Here is a 12,984-nt window from a genome sequence, read left to right on the forward strand (position 1 = left end):
ATGTTGGTTGTTTTTGCTGTTGTGGAGTACGTATGTATGTGGAACTTCTTTCGCACCGTACGTAGCCAATCTGTGTCTTGGTGTGGTGTCTTGGTGTGCCTTGGCGTGTGTGCTGCTGCACCCACCTCCGCCCGCTCAAGCTCGTTGAAGGCGACCGTGTCGAGCGAGAGGCCCCGCTCGTCCAGCATGAGGTGGATGAGGTCGAAGGGGAAGCCGAGGCCGCGGTGCAGCGACCATGCCACGTCCACTGCACACGCGCCGAGCACGGGCGGAACACAGCGTGCCGCTCGTCTCCACGTCACTTCGCTCCCCAGCGCACGCTGCTGTTTTAAACTCGATCCAATCCCCCGTGATTAACGACGGAACTCGTGAAAAACAAATCAATCTCAAATCAATCTTGTTTTCCAGGATATGCATTGGGGCTGAGCCTATGACCAAATCACCAGCAATGTGCCCATGCTTTTCAGATGTCTCTATATTAAGCACAGTTAAACCTGGATGGTGCCTGGATGGGCAACCACCATTCATAACGGATGTCATGGGCTGCCGAGCTACGTGACGGCAGCAGAGGGGAGTGTAGCAAAACACACTGTCGTAGTGTAGTTCTATGCCCCCACGTCAATGTTCCATGCCTTCCCCAATGACCAGCGCGGTCAAATCAAATAAACCCCGTGAACCGCACAGCATGGGGAGGCCATCATCCAGCAGTGAGTTAACAAAAAAGAGAGCCACGCATGTACATAGCCAGGCTGGGCACACTCGAATGACATCACCGCACTGTCACCCCAGCAATGTTGGATATACAGTCGCCGCAGCCACAAGTGTAGTGACGTCGCAAAACGTAATTGTAACTTTGGCTACAAATGCTGCTGCAATTGCGACTACAATTGACCCCGGGGCGCGTGCCGCCAGTACCCGGGAAGGAGGCGCTCGCTGTGCCCATCTTGGCGACGGTCCGCTCCATTAGGCGCCGGCCCCGGGAGAGCGAGGACAGGAACGCCGCCTCGTTCTCATTGATCACGTCCATCACCTGCGCGAGGGGCACCGCGCCCGGGGCGGGCACCGCGCAGTGCCGGGTTAAGCTAGTGCGAGGCCTGTAGCATACGTTATTAAGGGCCCCGGAATAAAATAAAAACACATAAATATTAAAAAACCATTTTTTTTACTTGCATTGTAATTGTATTTTTTTCATTTGCTATACAGCCACAGATAATACGACAAATCGCTAACATTCTTTCTAGATTTGAAGCTTTCGTGATTGCAAGGATTCATATTCTTAGGTTTTTTCGGTAAAGTCACGTAGGTAAAACATCAAAATTAATGAAAATAAAATAAAATAAAAAATAAAAATCACGACGTTTCGGAGGCAACACAAGTCTCCGTCATCAGGTGGGACCGTCACAGCCGGATTAGCTGCATCAAGTGAGGCAATGATTCAAGATGTAATCCCTTAAAAGCAAATCGCTAACACCCAGTCACCCAGTCGTTCATAAAAGTTGAAGGCAGTATAGTACTATAGTAATAGAGCTAGTGTAGAATCACTGAACCGGATTCGATATCTTGAAAGCATTTAGCGCGGTGCCCTTGAAAGTGCGGGGCACGTAGCATATCGTAGCTACTTTTGCTACTGGGATAATCCGGCACAGGCACCGTGGACCGGGGCGGAGGAACAGAGTCGGTTCGCGGCACAGGCAATCTTAATTGCAAAGCGTCCAATCACAAACAAACGGGGGACAGCAGTGTTATACAAATATGGGGAGTTTGTTGGTGCGTGTTTTTAACACTCACCACCTGAGCCTCTCTGTTCAACTCGGGGTACGTGTCGCCCTGCGAAAGACAAGCGCGGCAGGCGTCATCAATGTGCACGAACGGCAATAGGTTTTGCATCGTTCTCTGTCACCAAGAGGACTGTGGGGAGTGAGGGCGCCGTGGGCAGGGAGAGAATGGTGAAGCAGGGGCGAGGGCGAGGATGAAGGTCGCAATACGGATCACGGCCGGGGTGGCACTTGTGAGATCAATGTGGTGTGGTGACAGCAAGGTGAGGTCTGGTAATTCTCAGGTCAACGTGACGGCGAGGTCACGACGGCGTGGCAACGGTGAGAGGGCAGAAGATCAGGGGAAGCTGCACCAGGATGTCGACCACCGTGGGCACCAGGCTGGCCAGCAACCCTGGCTGGGCCCGCAGCGTCTCGATGGCAAATCTCGTCGCGCGACGTAGGATTTGTCGCAGAACCAGCCTAGGTACACACGGGCCCAACAGGAAATCCATCAACACACGGACACAACACACGCAAGCACACATACACACATCTCCCGAGATCACTGCTGTATGGTGTGTGTCATGGTGTCCATACAAGGATATGTGTGCCATAGTCACCATGGTGTTGAGTGCTGTGTGTTGCCAGGCTGTGTATGATCTGGTATGGTGTGTATGTGACATGGGTGTAGGGCACTGTGTGTACGCCAAGGTATGGCATGGGCATTGTGTGTGTGCCAGGCTGTGTGTAACATTGTGGGGAGCAGTAGTTTAGTGGTTAGCGCGCTGCGCTACGAACCCGGAGATCCGAGTTCGATTTGTGCTCACGGCCAACACCAGTGACGGTTATCTGAACCGCTCCTGGGCATCCCCTAGGTCGACTCAGCCTCAAATGAGTACCTGGTGCGGTGTGTAAAAACATCACCACTGGCGAGACAAAGGCAGCCGGGCGTGATGTTGGCCACCCACCCCCCCCTCGTGTGCCGTGCTGACCTTAATAGGTGCTCGCTAACAGCACTTTTCCCTACAGTCTATTAAGGCTACACGGGGAATCTTTCTCTTTTGTCTTTGCAATGTAACGCTGCGTATTCGTGTGCCAGGCCGTGGTACGTACTCGGCGCCGGTCATGCCGGGGTAGACGCCGTCAGCGATGCACACGGCCAGGGTGCGCACGTGGTCGGCGAGCACGCGGTACGCCGTGTCCACGTGGCCCTCGTCGGCCTCGCCCACCAGGCCGCGGTACTCGCGCGCGCCTGTGCCCTGCGAGTCGGGAACGGCGCGCGGCGGGGGTTAGGGCGCAACAAGGATGGTGCATCCTTGTGGCAATTCGCGGCACACTGTGGAACACGACGGCACACGGTAGAGCACGGCACACAGTAGAGTGCCAACGACGTCGCACGTCTTGCACCGCGCACAACCACCTGCAGCACTGGGCCTCAGCACGTGGCTGTGGGGCACAGCACAAAGCCACGATGCAGCGGTACGCACCACTGCAGGACGCGGTGCACAGCACAGGCTCGCATCGTGAAGTGCACACCACAACCCGCTATCGGTAGGCCTGTGACGATTCCCAACCCCTACCGCCACCCAACGTATCCCTGCAATCCTAACTAATGAAGCGCTGCGATTTTCTACAGGGATTGATTTTGATTTAAGAATACAAAAAATAGTTTTGACATTGTGGTTGACTGACCGTTGCACCTCCAGTGACTGCCAGAGTCATCTGAACCAATCTCCCACAAACAACACTGTGCAGCACCTTGGAGTAAAATACTTCAGTCAATGTAACAAAAGCATCGTTAAATGGCAACTACGTATATATATTATGTATGTGTGTTGAACTTCTTTCGCACGGTACGTAGCCAACCGTGCTAGCACAGCCTAGAGTAGGAGTTTCCTGCACCGTGGTTCCGATGGAACCGCACACCGGGGGCAGCGGGGAGCTGGGCCGACCTTGTGGATGGCGCTCATGATGGGCGTGAAGAGGTCGGTGTCGTAGTTGGACCGCTTGCCCTGCAGCACGGCCAGCAGGCGCTCGAAGCCCATCCCGCAGTCCACGTTGTGGCGCGGCAGGAGACGGAGGCTTCCGTTCTCCTCCCTGCCGCGCAAAGACAAAGATCCCCTGTGTAGTGCTGTCAGCGAGCACCTATGGAAGCCGACGTGGCATACGAGGGGGTCAGTGGACCAACACCACGCCCGGCCACCTTTGTCTCCCCAGTGCTGATGTTTACACACCGTACCCATACCAAGTATTAATTTGAGGTTGAGTCAACTTTGGAGAGGCCCAAGATTGGTCCAAATATAGACCACTGACATTGGTCGTGAGTGGGAATCAAACTTGGGTTGCTATATAGTGCAGTGCGCTCACCACCGCACTACCGCTCCTCACACAATAACAACAACCGCCATTTGCCACTAAGTGGCGGTGACGTCACCACGGTGCTTGTGCCAGACTATGTGCACGTTAAGGCCACGTGAAGTGTCGAACGCCCGCTGGCAGGACGTCACCGAATAGACCCAGGTGCCATTGGTATCAACCACTCATATATTAAACACGGGTAACAGATTTACAAGAGCAGTACAGGTTTATCAGACAAAATGATAAAATTGACAATTGTTGGGTTCTTTTCCCCAATGTTATCCAAATTTTGCTATGTCACGATACGAGATGTAGATTCCATTTGGAACTCTCGCAGAGCAGCGCATCCCACCATGCTCGAGAATGAATCACGGAAGCAGATGTCACAAAACTACTTCTGAGATCTATTTAAGTAATCTCCGATCCACGCAGTACGGGGCAGCCGTTTCCCATCTGCCCTGTTACAGAGCAATGTCTGGATTCGGACTGAGAATCTCAGCGGTGCCGGCGAGGTGCTCTAGCCCATGAGGCACCCAGACACTTCCTTCATTATTGTGTTTTATAATCTTTAGAATAATAATAGGGTTTTTCCCCTTTTTCCTGGCGACAAAACTGAATCCTTTTGCAAGGAATCATGTTGACATTAACCACAATACTTGCAGTCAGAATGCAAACAAAAAACAACACTTTGATAATTGATGCATTGTCCTTGAAACTCATTGGTCCACACCCGAGACAGCTTTCCTTAGAGCCTAGTCTCATGAGGTGTTCGACCAGATGACGCCAAAAAGCGCACAGTTCAAAGACAACGCACTATCAGAGTAATGAGGGCTCGGGGTAAGCATTTGTTTGCATTTTTACTGCAAGTATTGTGATTAATGTAAACATGAATCCTTACAACAGGTTTCAGTTTTGTCACCAGAATAAAGGGGAAAAACCCTATTATTATATTTTGGTACTGGCAAAGGAGGCCTCATGATGTAGAATCTTTAGAATGTTTATCAGTCAGAATCTTTATTTATCCCGAAATAACTATTTGGCTCTTTTTCACAGATTACTACGTCTTGGGTTTCTCACAGGATGGCAGGCCGTCGCTGTGTCGCCGCTGGCCCATGCCCCGCTTGTGCTGCTCTGACCACCGGGCGCACCTGTTGTACTGCATGAACACCAGGTTCCAGATCTCCACCACGTCCGGGTGCCCGGCGTTGACGAGGCCACTCGCGTCCCGCCCGCCCACGTGGTCGTAGTGGATCTCGGAGCACGGGCCGCATGGGCCCACCTCGCCCATCTCCCATAGGTTCTCCTTCTCCCCAAAGGGCAGCACGTGGGGCGCGGCCACGCTGGGAAGCACAGGAGGTGGTCGGGAGGCAGGCGGGGGGTGGGGATAGCAAGCAGTGGTGTAACTATCGTGTGTGCAGGCGGTGAAACTGCACAGAGGTCCACAGCCTGGCAGGACCTGGCCTGAGGCTACGAAGAGGAGGGAAAGTGGATAAAGATTTTCCTTGCACCAGGGCCCCGAGCAGACGTCCTGACCCCCACCCCGGCACACGCAGGTGCTGGTGCTGCCACTACCCACGGTAAACCCACCCACTTACCCGAGCTGCAGCCAAATCTCCCGGCACTCCTCGTCCGCTTTGAGCCCCAGGGCCTGGCTTCCTCCGAAATATGACACGTACAGACGCTCCTTGGGGATTCTATAGACCTCCGTCAGCAGCTCCCAAGCCATCTGGCAAACCTCTCTCTGCGTGTTTATAAAAAAAAAACACAAACGATACCACAGTGTTATTCGAACATCACGCGCCACATACACCAGACGTAAATTGTGGAATGAGGCCTGAAAATGTTACAAAACCAGAAAGTGTCTCTGCTTAATCTTGATCCAGTTGCTCGCATGCAAGATGCAACCAGTTCAGTCCTCTTCCTGCCTCGATCCAACTTCTGAACAAAGCAATATCATCGTTACTCTGCTCAGTATGTGTTATCTAGCCTTTGCTTTGCTGTAAAAGCAAGTAAAAATTCTCATTGCAAAAATTATCTTAGAAAATATTAGTGCTTGTTTTTGTAGCTACTCGACACATTTGAACACGCAAAGATAGAAAAAGCCTTACATTGTTAGCAACCTGGCAGTTCTAACGTGTGCTGGGTCAACTTCCTACAACTACTCAGAATATAACAATCTGTATTTATCCTGCAGTAATCTCATGAGCCATGGAGCTCTCTTTCACAGACGTCCAGTACGGCCAGGTCATAAAGTTACAACAATAATAGAAAAAAACGATAAGAGTGCCAAGTATAAGAAAGTTAAGCACGTAAAGAAAAATAAATAAACGTAAATAAAGTATAGGAGTACAAATATATAAGTAAGTTCATAGATTCCTGCCGACTGTGCAACACTGCGAAATCCCACTGTTCTGGATCACAGACCACGTGCCTAGCCACCACCGCCCGTCATGGGCCACCTTGAAATAGTCTCCGAAGGACCAGTTTCCCAGCATCTCGAAGAAGGTGTGGTGGTAGACGTCTCGCCCAACGTCCTCCAGGTCGTTGTGCTTGCCGCCGGCGCGCACGCACTTCTGGCTGTTGACGGCGCGGGTGCAGCGCGCCAGCTCGCTCCGCGGGTCCACGCTGCCCAGCAGCAGCGGCTTGAACTGCGCACAGTGCGGGCACACGGGGCGGCACAGGTCATTTCGCAGGGGATGTAGCACAGGAGAGGGGGGGGGCGTCACAGGTTATAACAAAGTTGATGGTACAGATTATGACATTGGTGGCGGTACAGGCATTGTGGCACGGTTGATGGTACAGGTGACGATACAGGTGATGGTGCGGGTGATGGTACAGGTGTTGGCACGGTGATGGATACACAATATGGTACAGGTGATAGAATGGGATTGTCTGACAAATGTAAAGTTATGTCACATGCTGTTTGTGGGATATTGGTTCAAATGACTTTCGTAGCTAGTTATCGGGCCATGCCTCGTCTATCACCTCAAATTCAAGACCTACAACCTAGCCAATGCCCTTTCAGCACTCTACCCATGCTCTTTCAGCACTCTACCTATGCCCTCTCAATACCTGGCCCTCTCAGTACCCATGCCCTCTCAGAACCCATGCCCTCTCAGAACCCGGCCCATGCCCTCTCAGAACCCGGCCCATGCCCTCTCAGAACCCGGCCCATGCCCTCTCAGAACCCGGCCCATGCCCTCTCAGAACCCATGCCCTCTCAGAACCCATGCCCTCTCAGAACCTGGCCAATGCCCTCTCAGAACCCGGCCCATGCCCTCTCAGAACCCGGCCCATGCCCTCTCAGAACCCATGCCCTCTCAGAACCCATGCCCTCTCAGAACCTGGCCCATGCCCTCTCAGAACCTGGCCCATGCCCTCTCAGAACCTGGCCCATGCCCTCTCAGAACCCGGCCCATGCCCTCTCAGAACCCGGCCCATGCCCTCTCAGAACCCATGCCCTCTCAGAACCCATGCCCTCTCAGAACCTGGCCCATGCCCTCTCAGAACCTGGCCCATGCCCTCTCAGAACCTGGCCCATGCCCTCTCAGTACCCATGCTCTCTCAGAACCTGGCCCATGCCCTCTCAGAACCTGGCCCATGCCCTCTCAGAACCCATGCTCTCTCAGAACCTGGCCCATGCCCTCTCAGAACCTGGCCCATGCCCTCTCAGAACCTGGCCCATGCCCTCTCAGAACCTGGCCCATGCCCTCTCAGAACCCATGCCCTCTCAGAACCCATGCCCTCTCAGAACCTGGCCCATGCCCTCTCAGAACCCATGCCCTCTCAGAACCCGGCCCGTGCCCTCTCAGTACCCATGCCCTCTCAGAACCCATGCCCTCTCAGAACCTGGCCCATGCCCTCTCAGTACCCATGCCCTTTCAGAACCCGGCCCGTGCCCTCTCAGTACCCATGCCCTCTCAGAACCCATGCCCTCTCAGAACCCGGCCCGTGCCCTCTCAGTACCCATGCCCTTTCAGAACCCGGCCCGTGCCCTCTCAGTACCCATGCCCTCTCAGAACCCATGCCCTCTCAGTACCCGGCCCATGCCCTCTCAGTACCCGGCCCATGCCCTCTCAGAACCCATGCCCTCTCAGAACCTGGCCCATGCCCTCTCAGTACCCGGCCCATGCCCTCTCAGAACCCATGCCCTCTCAGTACCCATGCCCTCTCAGAACCTGGCCCATGCCCTCTCAGTACCCATGCCCTCTCGGCACCACGTGCTCTCGGCTGTCCCACGCCCCCTCGCGTCCACGGCACCGCACCTGGTTCATGCCGGCGTTGACGAACAGGAGGCTCGGGTCGGCCCGCGGCTTCACGTTCGAGGACGGCACGAACGCGTGTCCGTGCTTCTCCCTGAAGAAGCGGACGAACGTCTCTCGCACCTCCTTGGAGGTTGGCGATGCCGCCGCCGCTGACGACGACAACGACGAAGTGGTAGACGGTGCTGTGCAATATCCTCCTCGGCGCGCTCCTGCCCTCTCCGTCGCGGCCACAAGCTGGCGCCTGGGGCTCTGCCATGCCGGGATCCAACCCCCAACTCCAACGCGGACCCTGAGCCTGACCCTGCTCAACATTGGGCGGCTGTCGGCTAAAGCAGTCGTCGGCTGGAGGTCAAACGGCGAACGAACCCCACCAGCACCACCCACCCCCGTGATGTGTGGTGGGCCCGTGGATTCGTTTGGTTTTGTCGCGGCCACACGGGGGCGCCACCCGCACGCGGAAATTCGCGACGTCCGTCACCACCCCCCCCCCCAGGTCGTTGGGGTTGATTTTTTTTTTCGGGGAGCGTTTTTAACCCAATTCTGACATCTGCTGGCCACGTTATGGCACGGTGGCTTTCTGAGATAGGCGATGATCTGCCCGAAGGCTTTTCGGAGGTTTTTATGTAGTGGTGGGATGTTTCTGAGCAAAGGTTGGCGTGACTTTTAAATCACTGGGGACTGAGACTATTTACGTTTACGCCCACGGGCAGTTTTTCACCAAGTGGATATTGCGACGATGTCCGTCTCGAATTGTGATCTGCTTCGTCATACGGAGTTTTAAATTCCTCCACGGGTTTTTTCTTTCATTATGCGACAGGTTGAGATAGCTTTCAAGAAAAGCCTTTCATGCAATCGGCCTCTGAACCACGGTGGTTGTGATCTTATCTTCCACGCCTCGTATGCAGGTTCTGGGGTTTGCATATTTTGAGTTTGCATGTTCTCCCCGTGGTCGCGTGGATGTTTTCTCCGGGTCCTCCGTCCACATTTAGAAACAAGCATTCAGATGATTTTGCTGCCATAAATTACACTTCGTTGAGCTCTCATGTGGTCAAGCTGCTTGACAAATAAGTTAATATCCGTGGGCTTTGCCTGGTAATGTTTTGCATTTGGGCGTTTACCTTTCTTGTAATTAGCACGGCTATCGTGTTTGTATTGTTGTAACGTTCTTACCCACTACTAGATACCGCCAGTATAAATAGTTCTAAACCTATCTTGATCTTCAGCAGATTGTGGCAAAGGGTTCTCGCACTTTGGTCTTTCGCAGCCTCGCAGATGATACCCAAAAAACAATATTCATCCATGTACCGCATTGCAGATGAACAGTTCCAGTAAGCATTTCCAAAATCTCTCAACACGAATAGAAATTGGTTGGTTGCTGCCTTGCATGTAATGTTGAGAAATCAGCATAATTTATGACCGCATTTTCGAGTCTGTTTTTTGGAGCTGTAAATTCCAGATCCACCCTTACTGGATGTGAAAGAGCCTCAAAGATCACCATATTCTTCCAGTATAAACATCGATTCTGTCTCCCATCCTTGATTAAAATTGTGCCATTAACAAGAACCAATGCCAAAGCAGCACATCACTGCCCCCCCCCCACAGAAAACAAGCCTGGTAGAATCCCAAAATTGTCATGCACTCATCTGTTTTCCCTCAAACCAGAGTTTGAGCTCATATTAAATCTAAAGTTGTGCAAAAGCAAACTTTTTGTATTGGTGACCAGGCCACATCAACTATTTAACCTAATTTAATCAAACGTGGCTGCACAGATTTGATCTCTCAGGAGAGCCACCACCCATCCACCTAAGTTGACTTTAAAATCCTGCCGGGTTACTTAATGTCAATGTTAAACAATTCAAGCTCTGAGCAGTTTGACATTATGAAGCAGTTTGACAACACTTTTGTACATCAAGCGCAGATGGCATTCACTTGGTCGAGCACTAAGAAACATTTCTACCGATTATTCACATTTTTACGCGTAAACAAATATAGATTTTAATAAAGGACACCACACAGTGAAGGTTTTGTTTGCAGGGTGTATTTCTAGAATTGTGATTAAGCAAACAATGCAACAGATTTTAGAAGCATTTATGTAGAGTTGGAGTTGGGGCCCTTCTTCTTGCCGAAGCTGGGCACCACGTTGACGAAGCGCCGGTTGTACTGGATTCGTCGCTTGGCGCGTCCCGTTTTCTTCTTCTTTTTCTCCTGTTTGGCGACCTGAAGAGCATAACCAGACACAACAGGTCAATATCCTTCCCCTACCCCCACTGTTGTAAGTTCATTTTGTAGTCACCTGATAACTCAAGAGACCATGGAAAGTCTCATTTGCACAAGTGGCCTCAATTTAACTAGAAAAACAAATTAACATTAAATGTATGGCTTTGAAGGCGATGGTTTACAATACAGCGATTGAAAGGTCTAAATGCCAGCACTAACTCAAATTGCATAACAATGTAATTTTTCCATCGCTGTTAGGATGGTGAAAATGAACACTTAACGAATGGATACTTAGGGCAAAGGTAATCTATACCAGCTTCTTACTGCCTCTGACCAGAACTGTGAATTGGCTCCCTCCCAGCAATAATAACGCTCGGGAAAACTTCCTTTTGCCTTCAACACAAACATCCACATACCCTGCCATATTCACACAAAACACACATGTGGTTTCAACTCACTTTGGGAGTCTGACCCTTCACCTTTCCGGCACGCGCCAGCGAGCCGTGCACTTTACCTGTGGCACCACACACACACACGCATCACACCGGGTCAGCAAAGCAAACACGTGCAACCTTTGCATCAATCATCATCGCGTTTTGGCAAAATCCAGGTAGCGCGGCGTAGGGGCACACCTCCCAGGAGGCGAGCCGTCAGCTCCAGGGTGGCGTACTCGGCCAGGCCGCACAGTTCCAGCACGGCGTCATCTTCCAGGGGGGCCCCAGCCACCGTGAGGACCTGCTCCTCGGCAGGGATCCCCTCCAAAGGAGCAATGCGCTCCTGCACGCACACAAGACACGGCCACGTTTACTAAATGTTTCTATGCAAGTTATTTGAGAGGTGTAAAGTGGTGGTGTAACGTGTGGGCACTCGCATCTCCAACAAGGTGTCTGGTCAGCATGGAATAGGCCAAATACCATCTGGAGAAGAGTTCCCTCGGAATTTGACGAGCAGGAAAATGTGCCGAGCCAGGCGAACATAGTTCAATTCCCAGCCATGGCTTTTATCTGGTGTGACATGAACCTATCCTGGAGCTGCCCATGACCAACCCGCACTGACCAGCGTCAAGTACTGTAATGTTAAACAAACCTCATGACCAACACAGGTATTGGGAAGGCCCTACATCCAGCAGTGGCTTTACCCTGGCTGACGATGTGAGTAATATTCAAGGAGTAATTCCCCATACTTGTAATCTGGACTCGAGTGAAGGTCGCATCAGACTTGCAAGAACTTACCTTCAGCTCATGGACGGTTTCGTGCGCAGAAATGTCCAACGCGTGGACATTCTGACCTCGTACAAACAGCTGCATGTTGAAGCTGTAAAGATAATCGGTGGAGATGTACGATCAGTGGAGTATGAGCGATGACTTCGTCTCATTTGTACATGTAAGACTTTAGAATACGCGTGGAAGGAGGGTAATACAACCCCTGGTCGCTGAGCCCACGCAGTCATTCGGGCTTCAAGCGCTGAGCTCCGGCCCAAAACACGTGTGGCGGTCCATTTTCAAAACTTTAAAAAAAATCTTGGTGAACTTAGTTCAGCCCGACTCTTAAACGAGTTCACAACACAATCCGCTGTGCCATGAAGCCCTCCCACAAGAATCCCCGACCCCTCAACACCAACAAAATAACTCTGAAATGAACCATTTATGAATACACTAGTGCGATTGTACTTCCCATTACCACGGTTGGTGACGTACGGTGCGAACTAAGTTCAACAAACGCAAATACGACCCACAAGACGCCGTACAAAGATAATCAAACCTCCCGCCGCGATAGGAACCCTAGAATCGGCCTCGCATTAAAAACCCTCACACCACGTGAAGTCGCCACGATTCGCTTTTCATAACCAGCCCCTCGTACAAACCCCTTTAATATGACGCCCCCCCCTTCCACCGCACACCAATCTACGTGCCCGGCTGTATCTTAAGCGAAACATTCTCCCGAGTTAACACGCAGAGAGAGAGAGAGCGAGAGGCTGGACACAGACGAGGAGGGAGGCCACGCCGAGTCGGTTCACGCCACCGGCCCAGGACGGCGCCGCGCTAGGCCCGAGGCCTTCGTGCCAAACCTCCCCTCGGCTACCACCACCACCACCACCCCCGCGAGCCGTACGGAGCTCATACAACTACAAGCGGAACAGGGCCTCCCTCACGCGCGGTGGGAGAGCGAGGGGAGAGGAGAACGAGGGGAGAAGAGAAGCTTCGCGACGAGACCGGAGCGCTGCATCACCTGCGAGGCGCCTAAGATGGAGGCGGTAGAGAGAGAGGGAGAGAGAGGAGGGGGGGGACGCAGTGCGCATGCGCGGAGGGGGGGGGGGGCGACGTCGCGGCGAACCACGTGGGCGAGCGACGCTGCCCCGTGGTGATATCCGCGTCACGTGGTCGGGA

The 12,984-nt window shown here is 52.6% G+C and overlaps 2 protein-coding genes across 2 annotated transcripts in view; both read right to left on the reverse strand.

The window, feature by feature from the left end:
* Positions 1-8,884, reverse strand: part of AARS2 (alanyl-tRNA synthetase 2, mitochondrial) — a 20,848-nt gene extending 11,964 nt beyond the window's left edge. Inside the window, exons 1-10 of the mRNA XM_061559282.1 lie at positions 8,381-8,884; positions 6,575-6,763; positions 5,711-5,856; positions 5,264-5,455; positions 3,710-3,854; positions 2,871-3,016; positions 2,129-2,237; positions 1,789-1,827; positions 916-1,030; positions 126-247 (exon numbers count right to left, since the gene is read on the reverse strand). Coding sequence (XP_061415266.1) covers positions 126-247; positions 916-1,030; positions 1,789-1,827; positions 2,129-2,237; positions 2,871-3,016; positions 3,710-3,854; positions 5,264-5,455; positions 5,711-5,856; positions 6,575-6,763; positions 8,381-8,692 — 1,515 coding nt within the window. The 5' untranslated portion in view covers positions 8,693-8,884. The remainder of the gene's footprint in view (positions 1-125; positions 248-915; positions 1,031-1,788; positions 1,828-2,128; positions 2,238-2,870; positions 3,017-3,709; positions 3,855-5,263; positions 5,456-5,710; positions 5,857-6,574; positions 6,764-8,380) is intronic.
* A 1,518-nt stretch (positions 8,885-10,402) lies between these two features.
* On the reverse strand, positions 10,403-12,920 carry FAU (FAU ubiquitin like and ribosomal protein S30 fusion). Its single transcript, XM_061559307.1, has 5 exons — positions 12,827-12,920; positions 11,830-11,911; positions 11,230-11,374; positions 11,056-11,111; positions 10,403-10,597 (listed from the first exon to the last, which is right to left on the reverse strand). The coding sequence occupies exons 2-5, from the start codon at positions 11,902-11,904 to the stop codon at positions 10,469-10,471; spliced, it is 405 nt and encodes a 134-aa protein (XP_061415291.1). The 5' UTR covers positions 11,905-11,911; positions 12,827-12,920; the 3' UTR covers positions 10,403-10,468.
* Between the last annotated feature and the right edge of the window lie 64 nt (positions 12,921-12,984).

The sequence above is a fragment of the Lethenteron reissneri genome, chromosome 25 (genome assembly GCF_015708825.2).
Source record: "Lethenteron reissneri isolate LAM-NWPU_2019-01 chromosome 25, ASM1570882v1, whole genome shotgun sequence".
Lineage (NCBI taxonomy): Eukaryota > Metazoa > Chordata > Hyperoartia > Petromyzontiformes > Petromyzontidae > Lethenteron > Lethenteron reissneri.